This window comes from Mustelus asterias, chromosome 6 (assembly GCF_964213995.1).
Source record: "Mustelus asterias chromosome 6, sMusAst1.hap1.1, whole genome shotgun sequence".
Classification (NCBI taxonomy): domain Eukaryota; kingdom Metazoa; phylum Chordata; class Chondrichthyes; order Carcharhiniformes; family Triakidae; genus Mustelus; species Mustelus asterias.
The window spans coordinates 135368150-135388825 of NC_135806.1; the positions used below are offsets into that span (position 1 = coordinate 135368150).

General features: G+C 46.4%; 1 protein-coding gene across 1 annotated transcript in view; it reads left to right on the forward strand.

The window, feature by feature from the left end:
- Nucleotides 1–20676, forward strand: part of LOC144495159 (putative ATP-dependent RNA helicase DDX60) — a 150239-nt gene that overhangs the window by 6618 nt on the left and 122945 nt on the right. Inside the window, exons 3-7 of the mRNA XM_078215140.1 lie at nucleotides 3609–3798; nucleotides 4472–4825; nucleotides 12335–12451; nucleotides 15343–15507; nucleotides 19232–19378. Coding sequence (XP_078071266.1) covers nucleotides 3609–3798; nucleotides 4472–4825; nucleotides 12335–12451; nucleotides 15343–15507; nucleotides 19232–19378 — 973 coding nt within the window. The remainder of the gene's footprint in view (nucleotides 1–3608; nucleotides 3799–4471; nucleotides 4826–12334; nucleotides 12452–15342; nucleotides 15508–19231; nucleotides 19379–20676) is intronic.

The window sequence follows — 20676 nt, forward strand, 5'->3', positions numbered from 1 at the left end:
GAGCGAATGTTTACATTGCAACAGTTGCACATTATTTTCTGATGCAAAAACAAAAATAGAAAAGTGGCTCAACCATGGGTTTAGAAAAGAATTTAAAGGTAGTATTAGATCCAAAGAGGAGTCCTATAAACATGCTGCAAAGAATGGCAAACCTCAGGATCAGGAAAAGTTCAGTATTCAGCAACGGAGGACAAAGAGATTGACTAAGAGGGGAAAATATAGAATATGAGAGTAAACTTGCAAGTAACATAAAAGCTTATATACGTACATAAAAAGAAAAATGATTGGTGAAGCCAAATGTACCATAATGAATTGATAGGTGATAGTCAGCATGGTTTTGTGGCAGGTAGGTCGTGCCTTACTAACCTTATTGAGTTTTTTGAGAAAGTGACCAAGGAGGTGGATGGGGGCAAGGCAGTGGACGTGGTATATATGGATTTTAGTAAGGCGTTTGATAAGGTTCACCATGGTAGGCTTCTGCAGAAAATGCAGATGTATGGGATTGGGGGTGATCTAGGAAATTGGATCAGGAATTGGCTAGCGGATAGGAAACAGAGGGTGGTGGTTGATAGTAAATATTCATCATGGAGTGCGGTTACAAGTGGTGTACCTCAGGGATCTGTTTTGGGGCCACTGCTGTTTGTAATATTTATTAATGATCTGGATGAGGGTATAGTTGGGTGGATTAGCAAATTTGCTGATGACACCAAAGTCGGTGGTGTGGTAGACAGTGAGGAAGGGTGTCGTAGTTTGCAGGAAGACTTAGACAGGTTGCAAAGTTGGGCCGAGAGGTGGCGGATGGAGTTTAATGCGGAGAAGTGTGAGGTAATTCACTTTGGTAGGAATAACAGATGTGTTGAGTATAGGGCTAACGGGAGGACTTTGAATAGTGTGGAGGAGCAGAGGGATCTAGGTGTATGTGTGCATAGATCCCTGAAAGTTGGGAATCAAGTAGATAAGGTTGTTAAGAAGGCATATGGTGTCTTGGCGTTTATTGGTAGGGGGATTGAATTTAGGAGTCGTAGCGTTATGTTGCAACTGTACACAACTCTGGTGCGGCCGCACTTGGAGTACTGTGTGCAGTTCTGGTCCCCACATTACAGGAAGGATGTGGAGGCTTTGGAGAGGGTGCAGAGGAGGTTTACCAGGATGTTGCCTGGTATGGAGGGGAGATCCTATGAGGAGAGGCTGAGGGATTTGGGATTGTTTTCGCTGGAAAGGCGGCGGCTAAGAGGGGATCTTATTGAAACATATAAGATGATTAGAGGTTTAGATAGGGTGGATAGTGATAGCCTTTTTCCTCTGATGGAGAAATCCAGCACGAGGGGGCATGGCTTTAAATTGAGGGGGGGTAGTTATAGAACCGATGTCAGGGGTAGGTTCTTTACCCAGAGGGTGGTGAGGGATTGGAATGCCCTGCCAGCATCAGTTGTAAATGCGCCTAGTTTGGGGGCGTTTAAGAGATCCGTAGATAGGTTCATGGACGAAATGAAATTGGTTTAGGTTGGAGGGTCACAGTTTTTTTTTTTAACTGGTCGGTGCAACATCGTGGGCCGAAGGGCCTGTTCTGCGCTGTAATGTTCTATGTTCTATGTTCTATGTTCTATAAGACACAGGAGCAGAATTAGGCCACTCGGCCCATCGAGTCTGTTCCACCATTCTATCATGGCTGATTTTTTTCTCATCCCCATTCTCCTGCCTTTTCCCCATAACCCCTGATCCCCTTATTAATCAAGAACCTATCTATCTCTGTCTTAAAGCCACTCAATGACCTGGCCTCCACAGCCTTCTGCGGCAAAGAGTTCCACAGATTCACCACTATCTGGCTGAAGAAATTCCTCCTCATCTCTGCTTTGAAGGATCGTCCCTTTAGCCTGAGGTTGTGCCCTCTGGTTCTGGTTTCTCCTACTAGTGGAAACATCCTCTCCACGTCCACTCTAACCAGGTCTTGCAGTATCCTGTAAGTTTCAATAAGATCGCCTTGCAGTCTGATACCTTTTTTTTTCATTCATGGGCGTCGCTGGCTGGCCAGCATTTATTGCCCATCTCTAGTTGCCCAAAGGCAGTTGAGAGTCAACCACATTGCTGTGGCTCTGGAATCACATGTAGGCCAGACCAGGTAAGGACGGCAGATTTCCTTCCCTAAAGGACATTAGTGAACCAGATGGGTTTTTCTGACAATCGACAGTGGTTTCGCGTTCATCAGTAGATTCTTAATTCCAGATATTATTTTTGAATTCAAATTCGACCATCTGCCGTGGCGATATTCGAACCCGTGTCCCCAGAATATCGGCTGGGTTTCTGGTCTGACAGTATCTATGGAGAGAGAATAGAGCCAACATTTCGAGTCTGGATGACCCTTCATCAGAGCTAAACACAAAGAAAATAGGATAAGATTTATACTCTGAGGCTGACGGGGGAGGGGAGTTATGTAAGTGAGCAAAGAGTCATAGACAAAGTTTAAAGTTTATTTATTAGTGTCACAAGCAGGCTCACATTAACACTGCAATAAAGTTACTGTGAAAATTCCCCCGTCGCCACACTCCAGCACCCGTTCTGGTACACCGAGGGAGAATTTAGCATGGCCAATGCACCTAACCAGCACATCTTTTAGACTGTAGGAGGAAACCGGGGCACCTGGAGAAAACCCACACAGACACGGGGAGAACGTGCAGACTCCACACAGACAGTGACCCAAGCCAAGAATCGAACCCGGGTCCCTGGCACTGTGAGGCAGCAGTGCTAACCACTGTGCCACCTCAGGGTAAAGGGGATGTAAATGGTGGTTATAAAGGCTGAGAATGGTGCAAATAGTGTCCATTAAGAGCACTAAAGGCGCAAAGTCAAAAGAGGCTAATAGTGTCTCTTAATGGATGCTTTTAGGGGCAGCACGGTGGCACAGTGGTTAGCACTGCTGCCTTACAGTGCCAAGGACCCGGGTTTGATTCCCGGCTTGGGTCACTGACTGTGCAGAGTCTGCACATTCTCCCCGTGTCTGCGTGGGTTTCCTCCGGGTGCTCCGGTTTCCTCCCACAGTCCGAAAGGCATGCTGGTTAGGTGAATTGGCCATGCTAGATTCTCCCCCAGTGTACCCGAACAGGTGCCGGAATGTGGTGACTTGGGGATTTTCACAGTAACTTCATTGCAGTGTTAATGTAAGCCTAATTGTGATACTAATAAAACTTAACACCATTCATGTCCTTTTGTCTATGACACCTTGCTCAAATACACCACCCCCCTGCTCCCCCCCTCCTCAGCTTTACAGTATAGCTCATGCCCTATTTTCTTCATCTTCAGCTCTGATGAAGACTCATCCAGACTCGAAAGATTGGCTTTATTCTCCCTCCACAGACGCTGTCAGACCCGCTGAGATTTTCCAGCATTTTCTGTTTTTGTTTCAATGGGTTTATCGTTCTGTTTTCTTTTTGATATGATGTGGAGAACTCTGTAACTTAATTGTGTGTCTCTGTGTGCCCCGTGTGCAGATATCCACTCCATCTGACAAAGGAGCAGCGCTCCGAAAGCTAATGGCATTTGCTACCAAATAAACCTGTTGGACTTTAACCTGGTGTTGTTAAAACTCTTACTGTGTTCTTTTTGATACACAGGAAGGTGAGCTTACTGCGTGACTTTGTGGAGTCTGAGTTCTTTGTTATCGATGGAGACTCTTTGATGATGATGTTTATTCACGACGCATCCCTCGACCTTGGGCAGAACCTGCACTTCTTTTATCTGGTGGAGTGTTTTTTGTTTGACTTGTCCCAAAGAATGGCAAAGTATGTCATTACATTCTTCAAGGTAAGAGTTAAACCTCACCCTCCATCACTTTAATAGTTCTATATACAGAAAAATCTTGTAGTGCAGTGGTAGCATCCCTGCCTCTGGATCAGAATTTCCGGGTTCAAGTCCCGCTTCAAGTCCTGATCCTGCCTACATTGGGACCTGTCCTCTGCATACAAAAAGAACATGTCCAAGCATTGTGTCTTTCTTGAATTAAACCAAAGGTGTGGGGTGCTATCGCTGGAATTTTACCGGCACCCCTGCTCCGATTCCAGGGCGGGCATGGCTCGCAGAACAGCACTCTCCATTGGCTGCGGGTGGGATCTTACGAGCCTTGGGCGGGCGAGGCGGTAAAATTCCGGCATATAACTCTCTGGTGCATTTTCCATGGCGATACCATGACCGATCAGAGCTGACCCATTAATCAATCAGCACCCTTTCCTCATGCAGTATAAATTGTTGCTCCCTTGTAAATTTGGCATCTTTACATCTGTCCTGTTGAGTGCAAGACAAAAAGCTTTGACCGCCTGTCTCCTTTTTTTTCAGCAATACTCAGATCTCTATTATCCACCAATTTCCTGCAGAACTGGAAGAGGGAAGTCCTGTGTGATTTGGTGGACAATAGGGACAGCACGCAATACAACAAATATTCTCTTAATTTAAGCTTAATTTGCCCCTGTTTTCTTCATAGGACACAGAGTGTATGTGGAATGAAAATTGCCTTTACCTCTCAATACGGACTGCACTGATTCTCCACCTTCAGCACAATACGAAGGTCCCAGTCCACACAGAGTTCTCCAACTGCTTTGATTCAAAATGGAAGAGATTTTTGCAGGAGAACAACCCCTATTTTATAATAATTTCCGACAAAGCTTTTCCTCAGCGAAGAAGGCATCTGGCCACCGGAATGTTCCACATCTTGATGCTTCACACACTGGGGCATAAAGTAAATGTCGTCCTGTCATCTGGAATGAGCCAGGACATTCTCCGAGTGCACGGGTATCACACGTGCAGCAAGCCAGCCATTGTTTCATTAGTTAAGAAGGTAAAAGAGCAATTGCTCTGAAATATTTCTATTTTTCTTTCCTTCAACCAATTTCAGGCTGGTGGATAAACCGATAGATGATTAAAGGAATCTGATATCTATCTGTTTGTCGACCTGTTTGTCATATGTCCCTCTATCGCTTGAGCCATCCGTTATCTGTTGAACATTATTTTGTTTACCTCACTCCTAAAATTCTCATCCTGTTATTCAAATCCCTCCACCACCTCCCCGCTCCATCTCCCCGAGCCCTACAATCCTCCGAGATATTTGCATTCATTTAATTCCGGCCTCTTGTACATTCAGCTGCAGTTTGATACGATCGTGAACCACACTTTGCTGATTATTTCAACATCTAAGAAGACAAGTATTCTGAAATACTTTTGCCTTTCCTTCTGTCATGAATTCAAGGGGTTGGCACAGTGGTTAGCGCTGCTGCCTCACAGCGCCAGGGACCCAGCTCCAATTCCTGGCTCGGGTCACTGTTTGTGTGGAGTTTGCACCTTCTCCCCGTGTCTGTCTGGGTTTACATAAGAACATAAGAAATAGGAGCAGGAATAGGCCATCTAGCCCCTCAAGCCTGCCCCGCCATTCAATAAGATCATGGCTGATCTGATAGTGGGTTCAGTTCCACTTACCCGCCCGCTCCCCATAACCCTTAATTCCCTTCATGGTTAAAAATCTATCTGTGACTTAAACACATTTAACGAGGTAGCCTCTACTGCTTCATTGGGCAAAGAATTCCAAAGATTTACTACCCTCTGGGAGAAGAGGTTCCTCCTCAACTCTGTTCTAAATTGACTCCCCCGTATTTTGAGGCTATGCCCCCTAGTTCTTGTTTCCATTGTAAGTGGAAATAACCTCGCTGCTTCTACCCTGTCCAGCCCCTTCATTATCTTATATATCTCTAAAAGATCTCCCCTCAACCTTCTAAACTCCAATGAGTACAGGCCCAGTCTACTCAATCTCTCCTCATAAGCTAACCCCCTCATCTCCGGAACCAACCTGGTGAACCTTCTCTGTACTCCCTCCAAAGCTAATATATCCTTTCTTAAATAAGGGGACCAAAATTGTACACAGTACTCTAGGTGCGGCCTCACCACTACCCTGTACAGTTGCAGCATGACCTCCCTGCTTTTATACTCCATCCCACTTGTGATAAAGGCCAACATTTCATTTGCCTTCTTGATTACCTGCTGCACCTGCAAACTGAGTTTTTGTGATTCATGAACAAGGACCCCCAGTAGCATGTTGTAATTTTTCACCGTTTAAATAATAGTCCATTTTACTATTATTCCTTTCAAAGTGGATAGCCTCACACTTAACCAACGTTGTACTCCATCTGCCAGATCCTTGCCCACTCACGTAGCCTTAGGGTTTCCTCCGGGTGCTCCAGTTTCCTCCCACAGTTGAAAGATGTGCAGGTTAGGTGCATTGGCAATGCTAAATTCTCCCACAGTGTACCCGAACAGGCGCTGGAGTGTGGCGACTTAGGGATTTTCACAGTAACTTCGTTGCAGTATGAATGTAAGCCTACTTGTGACTAATAAAAAAACTTTACTTTTACTTTACTCTAAGGACTGATAGATAATTAAATATGTACTGAGAGGGGGATATATCCGAGGGTTCGGCCACTGAGTCTATATGGGTAGAACTGAGAAATAAGAAGGGGGAAATCACTTTGATAGGATTGTACTATAGGCCCCCAAATAGTCGGTGGGAAATTGAGGAGCAGAATATGTAAAGATATTACAGATAGCTCCAAGAAAAATAGGGTGGTAATAGTCGGAGATTTTAACTTTCCCAACATTGACTGGGACAGCCATCGTATTAGAGGGTTGGATGGAGAGAAATTTGTTGTGTGTTCAGGAGGAATTTGCCATTCAGTATGTGGATGGCCCGACTAGAGAGGGGGCAAAACTTGACTTCCTCTTGGGAAGTAAGGAAGGCCAGGTGACAGAAGTGTTAGTGAGGGATCACTTTGGGACCAGTGACCCTAATTCTATTAGTTTTAAGGTAGCTATGGAGAATGATAGGCCTGGCCCAAAAGTTAAAATTCTAAATTGGGGCAAGGCCAATTTTGATGGTATCAGACAAAGTTAATTGGGGGAATCTGTGGGAAGGCAAAGGGATGTCTGGCAAGTGGCAGGCTTTCAAAAGTGTGTTAACCAGGGTTCAGGGTAAACACATTCCTCTTAGAGTGAAGAGCAAGGCCGGCAGAAGTAGGGAACCCTGGATGACTCGTGATATAGAGGCCCTGGTCAAGAAGAAGAAAGAGGCACATGACATGCATCGGCAGCTGGGATCAAGTGAATCCCTTGAAGAGTATAGGGGGTGTAGGAGTAGAGTTAAGAGAGAAATCAGGAGGGCAAAAAGGGGACACGAGATTGTTTTGGCAGATAAGGCAAAGGAGAATCCAAAGAGCCTCTACAAATATATAAAGGGCAAAAGAGTAACAAGGGAGAGAGTAGGGCCTCTTAAGGATCAATAAGGTCATCTATGTGCGGATCCACAAGAGATGGGTGAGATCCTAAATGAATATTTCGCATCAGTATTTATTATTGAGAAAAGCATGGCTGTTAGGGGAAATAAACAGTGATGTATTGAGGCGTGTACATATTACAGAGAAGGAGGTGCTGGAAGTCTTAAAGCGCATCAAGGTAGATAAATCCCCGGGACCTGATGAAGTATATCCCAGGACATTGTAGGAGGCTAGGGAGGAAATTGCGGGTCCCCTAGCCGAGATATTTGAATAATCGATTGCCATGGGTGAGGTGCCTGAAAATTGGAGAGTGGAAAATATTATGCCTGTGTTTAAAAAGGGCAGTCATGATGTGGAGATGCCGGCGTTGGACTGGGGTGAACACAGTAAGAAGTCTCACAACACCAGGTTAAAGTCCAACTCCTCATGTGTTTTTCTTGGGGTGAATGGTTATTTGTCTGCATGCCCTGATAGCGGTCTTCAACTAATCTCTGGCCAACCTCTGGTTCATCTGGTGTCGATGAACCCGTGATACACACTGGTCAGGGATTGACCTTAAGGATGGTGAAGATCAAATAAACCTGTTGGACTTTAACCTGGTGTTGTGAGACTTCTTACTGTTTAAAAAGGGCTGCATGGAAAAGCCTGGGAACTACAGGCCAGTGAGCCTCACATCTGTGGTGGCTAAGTTGTTGGAAGATATTTTGAGAGACAGGATCTACAGGCATTTAGAGATGCAAGGACTGATTAGGGACAGTCAGCATGGCTTTGTGAGTGGAAAATCATGTCTCACAAATTTGGTTGAGTTTTTTGAGGGGGTAACCAAGAAGGTAGATGAGGGCAGTGCAGCTGATGTTGTCTACATGGACTTTAGCAAGGCCTTTGACAAGGTACTGCATTGTAGGTTGTTGCATAAAGTTATATGCAACAAGATCTCATGGGATCCAGGGTGAGGTATCTAAATGGATACAAAATTGGCTTCTTGACAGAAGCCAGAGGGTGGTTGTAGAGAGTTGTTTTTCAAACTGGAGGCCTGTGACCAGCGGTGTGCCTCAGGGATCAGTGCTGGGTCCACTGTTATTTGTTAGTTATAATAATGATTTGGATGAGAATATAGGAGGCATGGTTAGCAAGTTTGCAGATGACACCAAGATTGGTGGACAGTGAAGAAAGTTACCTCCAATTGCAATGGGATCTTGATCAATTGGCCCAGTGGGCTGACGAATGGCAGATGGAATTTAATTTAGACAAATGCGAGGTGATGCATTTTGGTAGATTGAACCAGGGCAGGACTTACTCAGTTAATGGTAGGGCGTTGGGGAGAGTTACAGAACAAAGAGATCTAGGGGTACATGTTCATAGCTCCTTGAAAGTGAAGTCACAGGTGGACAGAGTGGTGAAGAAGGCATTCAGCATGCTTGGTTTCATTGGTCAGAACATTGAATTCAGGAGTTGGGACGTCTTGTTGAAGCTGTATAAGACATTGGTAAGGCCACACTTGGAATACTGCGTGCAGTTCTGGTCACCCTATTATAGAAAGGATATTATTAAATTAGAAAGAGTGCAGAAAGGTTTACTGGGATGCTACCGGGACTTGATGGTTTGGGTTATAAGGAGAGGCTGGACAGATTGGGATTTTTCTCTCTGGAGCGTAGGAGGATGAGGGGTGATCTTTTAGAGGTCTAGAAAATAATGAGGGACACAGATCAGCTAGATAGTCAATATCTTTTCCCAAAGGTAGGGGAGTCTAAAACTAGAGGGCATAGGTTTAAGGGAAGAGGGGAGAGATACAAAAGTGTCCAGAGGGGCAATTTGTTCACACAGAGGGTGGTGAGTGTCTGGAACAAGCTGCCAGAGGTAGTAGTAGAAGCGGGTACAATTTTGTCTTTTAAAAAGCATTGTGATAGTTACATGGGTAAGATGGGTATAGAGGGGCCAAATGCGGGCAATTGGGATTAGCTTAGGGGTTTCAAATTAAAAAGGGCGGCATGGACAAGTTTGGGCCGAAGGCCTGTTTCCATGCTGTAAACCTCTATGACCTAAATAAGGACATAATTAAACCAACCTGTTCAGTTGTAGACCATCGGCCACCTTGGCATAGGATTGGAGTCTCGCAAGAGCTCAGACTTGGTAAAGATGACGGGGTCCATGGGAAACCACAAGACCATAAGACATAGGAGCAGAAGGAGGCCATTTGGCCCATTGAGTCTGCTCTCCTATTTATGCCAATCCTCAACTCCACTTATCCTGTCTTATCCCCAGAGCTCTTGATTCCCTTCCTGACTAAAAATCCAGTTGGGTGTCGTGACGACTGAACATCTTCACGGGAATTATCTTTTATCACGACATTGTCTTTTTACTTGCAGTTTCTTAGCAACTCAATTCAAGTTTTAAACCTGCTGTGAAGCCCCCTGTCGATGTTTTGGAGAGTCAGGAGGGGAGCTGGGAGTTAATGCCTCTGTAGCTCGGCTGACCCACTGGGTGAGCGGCCTAGCAAATGTCCGCCACCAAAAACATTTGTTATGGAATCGGGAAGCGGACAGCTGAGGGCCAACGTCTCGTCTCTCCACCAACCCATCCCCGCTCCCTTTTTCTTTCTGTTTGTTAATGCCCTATTGCTCGGACTTTCTAGGAATCATACAAACTAGAAGCAGGAGTAGGCCATTCGCCACTGTGAGCCTACTCCACCATTCAATTTGATCACGGCTGATCATCGAATTCAATATCCTGATCCCCCATATCCCATGATGCCTTTAGCCCCAAGAGCTATATTTAATTTCCTCTTGAAATCAGACAATATTTTGGCCTCAACTACCTTCTGTGGTAGTGAATTCCACACATTCACCACCCTCTGGGTGAAGAAATTTCTCCTCACCTCAATCCTAAAAGGTTTACCCCCCTATCCTCAAACTATGACCCCCGAGTTCTGGACTCCCCCACCATCGGGAACATTCTTTCTGAATCTACCCTGTTTAACCCTGTTAGAATTTTATAAGTTTCTATGAGATCCCCTCTCACTCTTCTAAACTCCAGTGAATATAATCCTAGCCGACTTAATCAGCCTGGTAAACCTTCGCTGTACTCCCTCTATAGAATCACCTGAGGGTCATAATAACAAACCGAAGTGATGGTAATGGGTAAGCTGTCTCTGGACCTTGTCAAAATGATTGAAAAGAGACCAAAGTTCACAACTCCTCATGTGTTTTTCTTGGGGTGAATGGTTATTTGTTTGCGTGCCCTGATAGCGGTCTTCAACTAATCTCTGGCCAACCTCTGGTTCATCTGGTGTCGATGAACCCGTGATACACACTGGTCAGGGATTGACCTTAAGGATGGTGAAGATCAAGTTGTTTTGGGTTGGGTTCAGATATGGATCAGCCGTGATTTAATTGAATGGTGGACGTGGGTCAAAGGGCTGAATGGCCTCTTTGCCCTCTGCTGTCCATGTGTCATTCTCACTCCATAGACAAAGGACAAAAAGAACAAAGAAAATTACAGCACGGGAACAGGCCCTTCGGCCCTCCAGGCCTGCACTGACCATGCTGCCCGACTGAACTAAAACCCCCTACCCCTCCGGCGACCATATCCCTCTATTCCCATCCTATTCATGTATTTGTCAAGACGCCCCTTAAAAGCCAATATCGTAACTGCTTCCACTACCTCCCCCGGCAGCGAGTTCCAGGCATCCACCACCTTCTGTGTAAAAGCCTTGCCTTGTACATCTGCTTTAAACCTTGCCCCTTGCACCTTAAACCTGTGCCCCCTAGTAATTGACTCTCCCACCCTGGGAAAAAGCTTCTGACTATCTACTCTGTCCATGCCCCTCATAATCTTGTAGACTTCTATCAGATCCCCCTCAACCTCTATCGTTCCAGTGGGAACAAACTAAATTTCTCCAACCTTTACTCAGAGCTAATGCCCTCCATACCAGGCAACATAGAACAGTAGAACCATAGAACAGTACAGCACAGAACAGGCCCTTCGGCCCACGATGTTGTGCCGAGCTTTATCTGAAACCAAGATCAAGCTATCCCACTCCCTATCATCCTGGTGTGCTCCATGTGCCTATCCAATAACCGCTTAAATGTTCCTAAAGTGTCTGACTCCACTATCACTGCAGGCAGTCCATTCCACACCCCAACCACTCTCTGCGTAAAGAACCTACCTCTGATATCCTTCCTATATCTCCCACCATGACCCCTATAGTTATGCCCCCTTGTAATAGCTCCATCCACCCGAGGAAATAGTCTTTGAACGTTCACTCTATCTATCCCCTTCATCATTTTATAAACCTAAACATCCTGGTAATTTTGTTCTGTAGTTCATAAAATACAGGAGCAGAATTAGGCCATTCGGCCCATCGAGTCAGCTCCGCCATTCGATCATGGCTGATTTGCTCCTCATCCCCATTTCCCTGCCTCCTCCCCATAACCCTTCAACCCACCACCAATTAAAAATCTGTCTAACTCCTCCTTAAATTTACTCACTGTCCCAGCATCCACTGCACTTTGGGGTAGTGAATTCCACAGATTCACAACCCTTTGGGAGAAGTAGTTTCTCCTCAACTCTGTTTTAAATTTGCTGCCCCTTATCCTAAGACTGTGACCTCTCGTCCTAGAATGCCCCACAAGAGGAAGCATCCGCTCCACGTCTACTTTATCCATACCTTTTATCATCTTGTATACCTCAATTTGATCTCCCCTCATTCTTCTAAATTCCAGAGAGTATCGGCCTAAACTGTTCAATCTCTCTTCATACGACAAACCCCTCACCTCTGGAATCAATCTAGTGAACCTCCTCTGAACTGCCTCCAATGCCACTGCATCTTTCCTCAAATAAGGGGACCAAAACTGTGCACAATATTCCAGGTGCGGCCACACCAATGCCTTGTAAAGTTGCAACAATACTTCCTTACCTTTATATTCTGTTCCTTTTGTACCCTCCCCAAAGCCTGAACTACGAATGCTTAAAGCGAATGTGTTTCTTTTTCATTGTCTCTCAATTTTTTGCTTTCCTCCCCATCACTAAAGCAAGAGGCAGCTTTAAGAAGCATCCAGGTTCAGCTGGTGAACTTGGCACCCAAATTTTCCGACCACGTGTTTCAGAATGAAAACGAAGAAGAGCTGGTGACGAGAATGCAGAGTGAGGTAGGATCACTTTCTCCTTAGCTCTGAGTGTCGATGCTGAATGAAGCTGGACAATTAGATCTCTTTGTAAATATAGGCCAGAATTCTCCGACTTTTCACGCCAGCGGGATTCTCCAGTGCCGCCGGCAGTGCACCTCCAACACGCGGGTTTCCTCTCAGAGCGGGGTGACGTCAATGGGAATTCTCATCGTCAGCGGCAGGGCTGGAGAATCCCGCTGCTAGCAAACAACGTGCCACCTCCCGCTGCCGGGAAACACGCGGCTGGGAGGCCAAAAAATCTTGCCCATTGTTTTTACAGGCCTGAACTTTTAGGATGGTGAGGGTTTGGCCCACGGGGAATGGGGAGGTTGGAGGGGCATACATCCCCACCAACTCCGCTGCCATTTTATGCTCCAGTGAACAGCGATTAGTACGATTTGGGATTTCCACTCTGCATCCTGGAGGAAGTTCCCGTCTTGCAGAGCTAATTGGCCTGTTAGCACTCCAGTCCCCTCCAGAAACAGTGCTGCAGTGGCCGGAAGAGGTACAGCACTAAGCTTCCTTAGCCTAAGTCCCGGGAGCCTGGAAAAAAGGTCGGTGAAGTGGGTGTCTGGGAGGGGAGGGTCGGGAAGGGGCGAGTAAAGTTCTGGCTATTGTGTTTTGCGCTCCGAAAAGACCATTCAGCTCAGTAGGTCCATAGAACCATAAATTCCCTACAGTGCAGAAGGAGGCCATTCGACCTATCGAGTCTGCACCAACTCTGCTCATTTTTGCACTCTACATGAGTCTCCCCCCACACTGCGATATAAAACCCAATCTAGTTCTTCATAACTTCCCTTTAAATGTGCTGTGATGAGTTTTGAGACATGCCAAGATCCTCAAACATGCTACACAATGCAAATCTTCCTTGATACATAATTTTCTGTGAAACTCTTCAAATCTGGAATACATAAAGCTAGTTTCAGCAATGGTAACCATGAAACAATCATTGGTAGTGGCAAAAACCCATCTGGTTCACTAATGTCCTTTAGGGAAGGAAATCTGCCGTCCTTACCCGGTCTGGCCTACTCCAGATGACTCCAGAGCCACAGCAATGTAGTTGACTCTCAACTGCCCTCTGAAATGGTCTAGAAGGCCACTCAGTTCAAGGGCAGTTAGGGATGGGCAACAAATGTTGAACTAGAAGCTCCGCCATTCAATAAGGTCATGGATGATCCTTTTGTGGACTCAGCTCCACTTACCCGCCCGCTCACCATAACCCTTAATTCCTTTACTGTTCAAAAATCTCTCTGTCTTTGCCTTAAAAACATTCAATGAGGTAGCCTCAACTGCTTCACTGGGCAGGGAATTCCACAGATTCACAACCGTTTGGCTGAAGAAGTTCCTCCTCAACTCAGTCCTAAATCTGCTTCCCCTTATTTTGAGGCTATGCCCCCTAGTTCTAGTTTCACCCGCCAGTGGAAACAACCTCACTGCTTCTATCTTATCTATGATGTGGAGGTGCCGGCATTGGACTGGGGTGGGCACAGTAAGAAGCCTCAAAATACCAGGTTAAAGTCCAACAGGTTTATTTGGTAGCACAAGCTTTCGGAGCGCCGCTCCTTCATCAGGTGAGTGGAGGATTGGGTTCACAAACAGGGCATATATAGGCACAGACTCAAGATAATGGTTGGAATGCGAATCTTAATAGGTAATAAAGTCTTTACAGGTGCAGACAATGCAAATGGAGAGAGGGTTTAGCACAGGTTAAAGAGATGTGTATTGTCTCCAGCCAGGACAGTTAGTGAGATTTTGCAAGCCCAGGCAAGTCGTGGGGATTACAGATAGTGTGACATGAACCCAAGATCCCGGTTGAGGCCGTCCTCATGTGTGTGGAACTTGGCTATCAGTTTCTGCTCAGCGATTCTGCGTTGTGTATCTTGAAGGCCACCTTGGAGAACACTTACCCGAAGATCAGAGACTTCTTACTGTGCCTATCTTATCTATTCCCTTCATAATTGTGGGTGTTTCTGTAAGATCCCCCACTGAGTCAGGACTGTCACCTAATTAGATCATTGCCCCCAAAAAATATAAAAATGCGAATGATTGTGGGAGACATGCAGGAGAATGTGATTAGACTGAGCAACTCATGTGAAGAAAGCGGGTTTAATGAGATGAACGGTGGCACAGTGGTTAGCACTGCTGCCTCACAGCTGCAGGCACCGGGTTTTATTCTGGCCTAGGGTGACTGTCTGTGCAGAGTCTGCACGTTCTCCCCATGTCTGCGTGGGTTTTCTCTGGGTGCTCCGGTTTCTTCCCACAGTCCAAAGACGTGTAGGTTAGGTGGATTGTTGCCCCTTAGTGTCCAAAGGTTAAAGTTTATTAATTAGTGTCACAAGTAGGCTTACATTAACACTGTAATGAAGTTACTGTGAAAATCCCCTAGTCGCCACACAGCCTGTTTGAGTACACTGAGGGAGAATTTAGCACGGTCAATGCACCTAACCAGCACGTCTTTCGGACTGTGGGAGGAAATTGGAGCATCTGGAGGAAACCCACGCAGACACGGGGAGAACGTGCAAACTCCGCACAGACAGTGACACAAGCCGGGAATTGAACCCAGGTCCTTGGTGCTGTGAGGCAGCAGTGCTAACCACTGCGCCAACCGAAAGACGTGTAGGTTAGTTGGATTGGCCATGGTAAATTGCCCCTTCGTGTCTGAAGATGTGCAGGTTATGTGCAGGGTTACAGGGAAGGGCACAGGACTGGGCCTGGGTGGAATGCTCTTTTGGAGAGTGGCTGGATGGCCTCCTTTGCACTGTAGGGATTCCATGATTCTCACCTTCAGTTTCCCGATGGTCACATTCGCTGGTCTGTTATGAAACAATGGGCCATACTCTGTTACACATACAGCGGTGCTCTCACTCTTTCAGATTCACCTCAGCTACTCGAGACTGAAGGGGTTGTGGCCCCTGGGGTCAGACATCAGCAAAGTTGTCTGCGCTGTGTCCTGCTCTGTGGCTCTGAACCTTTACGCCTGCCAGATGACAACGGCAGAAACTGCAGGGCAAACAGGAAGAAGGACAGAAGACAAAGAGGTAACGTTCACTCTATCTATCCCCTTGTTGTCCCTGGTTGAACAGAATGTACGCCCCCTGGGTGTGGCAGTCCCACTCAGCAGTGTAATCAGTAACCCGAGTCCAGAGCGATGGGCGTGCCATCGGTTTTGGTGAGGCAAAGCTGTGCTGAGATGTCCGTGTAAATGGATCAGCGTAGACCAGAAGTTCAAATCTGCCGCATGTCAGCAGAATCGAGCAATGGTCGCCAATGCAATAACATCTCGCGGTATTGTGAAGCATCACCAGAAAATTTCCAATGTTTTAGAACATAGAACAGTACAGCACAGAACAAGCCCTTCGGCCCACGATGTTGTGCCGAGCTTTATCTGAAACCAAGATCAAGCTATCCCACTCCCTATCATCCTGGTGTGCTCCATGTGCCTATCCAATAACCGCTTAAATGTTCCTAAAGTGTCTGACTCCACTATCACTGCAGGCAGTCCATTCCACACCCCAACCACTCTCTGCGTAAAGAACCTACCTCGGACATCCTTCCTATATCTCCCACCATGAACCCTATAGTTATGCCCCCTTGTAATAGCTCCATCCACCCGAGGAAATAGTCTCTGAATGTCCACTCTATCTATCCCCTTCATCATTTTATAAACCTCTATTAAGTCTCCCCTCAACCTCCTCCGCTCCAGAGAGAACAGCCCTAGCTCCCTCAACCTTTCCTCATAAGACCTACCCTCCAAACCAGGCAGCATCCTGGTAAATCTCCTTTGCACTCTTTCCAGTGCTTCCACATCCTTCTTATAGTGAGGTGACCAGAACTGCACACAATATTCCAAATGTGGTCTCACCAAGGTCCTGTACAGTTGCAGCATAACCCCACGGCTCTTAAACTCCAACCCCCTGTTAATAAAAGCTAACACACTATAGGCCTTCTTCACAGCTCTATCCACTTGAGTGGCAACCTTCAGAGATCTGTGGATATGAACCCCAAGATCTCTCTGTTCCTCCACAGTCTTCAGAACCCTACCTTTGACGCTGTAATCCACATTTAAATTTGTCCTACCAAAATGAATCACCTCACATTTATCAAGGTTAAATTCCATCTGCCATTTTTCAGCCCAGCTTTGCATCCTATCTATGTCTCTTTGCAGCCTACAACAGCCCTCCACCTCATCCACTACTCCACCAATCTTGGTGTCATCAGCATATTTACTGATCCACCCTTCAGCCCCTTCCTCTAAGTCATTAATAAAAATCACAAAGAGCAGAGGACCAAGCACCGATCCCTGTGGCACTCCGCTAGCAACCTGCCTCCAGTCCAAATATTTTTCATCCACCACCACCCTCTGACTTCAATCAGATAGCCAGTTACCTATCCAATCGGCCAACTTTCCCTCTATCCCTCTTATGACTTTCATCATAAGCCGACCATGGGGGACCTTATCAAACGCCTTACTAAAATCCATGTATATGACATCAACTGCCCTATCTTCATCAACACACTTAGTTACCTCCTCAAAAAATTCTATCAAATTTGTGAGGCATGACTTGCCCTTCACAAATCCGTGCTGACTATCCCGGATTAATCCGCATCTTTCTAAATGGTCGTAAATCCCATCCCTGAGGACCTTTTCCATCAACTTACCAACCACCGAAGTAAGACTAACCGGCCTATAATTACCAGGGTCATTTCTATTCCCTTTCTTAAACAGAGGAACAACATTCGCCACTCTCCAGTCCTCTGGCACCATCCCCGTGGACAGTGAGGACCCAAAGATCAAAGCCAAAGGCTCTGCAATCTCATCCCTTGCCTCCCAAAGAATCCTCGGATATATTTCATCGTGCCCAGGGGACTTATCGACCTTCAGTTTATCCAAAACTGCTAGTACATCCTCCCTCCGAACATCTACTTCCTCCAGCCTATTAGCCTGTAACCCCTTCTCTTCCTCAAAAACATGGCCCCTCTCCTTGGTGAACACTGAAGAAAAGTATTCATTCATCACCTCTCCTATCTCTACTGACTCCATACACAAGTTCCCACTACTGTCCTTGACCAGCCCTAACCTCAGCCTGGTCATTCTTTTATTCCTCACAAAAAAGAGTAAAAAGCCTTGGGGTTTTCCTTGATCTGACCCGCCAAGGACTTCTCATGCCCCCTCCTAGCTCTCCTAAGCCCCTTTTTCAGCTCATTCCTTGCTAACTTGTAACCCTCAATCGAGCCATCTGAACCTTGTTTCCTCATCCCTACATAAGCTTCCCTCTTCCTTTTTACAAGACATTCCACCTCTTTTGTGAACCATGGTTCCCTCACTCGGCTATTTCCTCCCTGCCTGACAGGGACATACCTATCAAGGACATACAGTATTTGTTCCTTGAAAAAGTTCCACTTTTCATTAGTGCCTTTCTCTGACAGTTTCTGTTCCCACCTTATGCCCCCTAATTCTTGCCGAATCGCATCATAATTACCTCTCCCCCAATTATAAAACTTGTCCTGCTGTACGGCCCTATCCCTCTCCATTGCAATAACAAAAGACACCGAATTGTGGTCACTATCTCCAAAGTGCTCTCCCACAACCAAATCTATCACTTGGCCCAGTTCATTTCCCAGTACCAAATCCAATGTGGCCCCACCTCTTGTCGGCCTATCCACATATTGTGTCAGGAAACCCTGCTGCACACACTGCACAAAAACTGCCCCATCCGAACGATTCGAACTACAAAGGTTCCAATCAATATTTGGAAAGTTAAAGTCCCCCATGACAACTACCCTGTGACCCCCACACATATCCATAATCTGCTTAGCAATTTCTTCCTCCACATCTCTCTTACTATTTGGGGGCCTATAGTAAACTCCGAACAACTTTTTAATCAGGGCAAACCCATTGACAGTTTTAGTGCTTTCCTTTTTACTTTTCAAATTGGCTTCGATTGATCGCTGATCGCATAGAAACATAGAAAGCTGACTAAAAATCCTGTTGGGTGTTACGACCACTGAACTCTTCAGTGGTCGTAACCCTCCAGCTTCTTAACAACTCAATTCAAGTTTTAAACCTGGTGTTAAGCCCCCTGCAGATGTTTTGGAGAGTCGGGGGGTGGTGGGGGGGGCGGAGGCGGTGGGGGCAGTTAATGCCCCTGTAACTTGGCTGACCCACTGGGTGAGCGGCCTAGCAAATGGCCGCCACCAAAAAACATTATGGAATCAGTAAGAGGACAGCTGAGGGCCAAGGTCTCGTCTCTCCACCAACCCATCCCCGCTCCCTTTCTCTTTGTTCTATTCCTCCCACTTTCTGGGAATCATAGAAACTAGAAGCAGGAGTAGGCCATTCGGCCCTTCGAGCCTGCTCCGCCATTCATCTTGATCATGGCTGATCAGCAAATTCACTATCCTGATTCCACCACCCCCCCCCCTTCCCACCATATCCCTTGATCGCTTTAGCCCCTAGAGCTACATCTAATTTTTTCTGGAAATCACACAACGCTTTGGCCTCAATTACTTTCTGTGGTAGTGAATTCCACGCATTCACCGACTTCTGGATGAAGAAATTTCTCCTCACCTCAGTTCTAAAAGTAACTTTAGTGGTCGCGACACATCTTTGGACTGTGGGAGGATACCAGAGCACCCAGAGGAAACCCACACAGACACGGGGAGAATGCGCAAACTCCTCACAGACAGTGACCCGTGTCACCGTGCATTTAAGTCAAGGTTTAAACTTCTGGTTTTGCGTGTGTGTGTGTGTTTTGAAAACAGGATGGACCTCAAGGATTGGCTATTCCAGCAGACATATGCAGAATGTATTGCCTCCATGTGGCCCTTCTCCAGAACTTGCCTTTGCCCCAGAGAGCACTCAAATGCAACAGTCAATGGACCGGCCCTGCTGATAACTTCTTACTGCTGGTGAGTACTGACCGCAGTATCTATTGGACAGAATTACCCAGAATTCACACCCGCGAAACAGTCCAAATGGTTCATGTTCCACATGATCCGCATCCTAACCCGATTCATCCAATCCATTTATGAATGGTTTATTCACAAGATGTGGATGTGACTAGTTAAGCCACTATGGTTGAACATCCTCGATTGGCCTTGGGGAGGTGCTGGTGAGCTAGGGAGCACTGTTAGGGAGGGAGTTCCAGTGTTTTGACCCAGCGACATTTGAAGGAACAGCGATATATTTTCAAGTGGCATAGATTTAAGGTGAGAGGGGAGAGATACAAAAGGGTCCAGAGGGGCAATTCTTTCACACAGAGGGTGGTGAGTGTCTGGAACGAGCTGCCAGAGGTAGTAGTAAAGGTGGGTACAATTTTGTCTTTTGACAGAACTGAGTTTCTGGATTAACAGTCTAACGATAATACCACAAGGCCATCGCCTTCCCTTTGTCTCCTTCAAACAAATCACTGGATGGGACCATTTCCAAGCCTCGACCTCATTCTCCTGGGCAACGTATCCACTGCTGTAATCCTCTGGGAGATCTCCTCCCAGCTGGCTGCACCCAAATGGTCTGTAGAGTCAAAGGGAGGATGCCGCCTTGGAAGGACAGAGGCCCCACTGGCAGCGGTGGGCACTGCCACAGCAGGGAGGGAGACCATCGGGGGCACTGCCATCTTGAGCTCAGGGGGTTTGAATATTTTTCTGAGGTGCTCTCTGGCCAACCCCCCACCCTTAGATCAATGAGGGGATGGGGGGGCAGGTGAGCATGAGAACAGGAGAGGCGATGGCCTAGTGGTATTATCGCTAGACTATTAATCCAGAAATTCAGTTAATGTTCTGAGGACCCGGGTTCGAATCCCGCCACGGCAGATGGTGGAATTTGAGTTCAATGAAAATATCTGGAATTAAGATTCTAATGATGACCGTGGAACCTTTGTCGATTGTCGGAAAAACCCATCTGGTTCACAAATTAGGGAAGGAAATCTGCCATCTTAACCTGGCCTTGTCTACATGTGACTCCAGAGACACAGCAATGTGGTTGATTCTAAGCTTCTAATGATGAATATGGAACCTTTGCCAATTGTTGGAAAAACCCATGACCAGCCAGTGATGCCCATGTCCCATGAATGAAATCATAGAAATCATAGAAACCCTACAGTGCAGAAGGAGGCCATTCGGCCCATCGAGTCTGCACCGACCACAATCCCACCCAGGCCCTACCCCCACACATTTTACCCACTAATCCCTCTAACCTACACATCTCA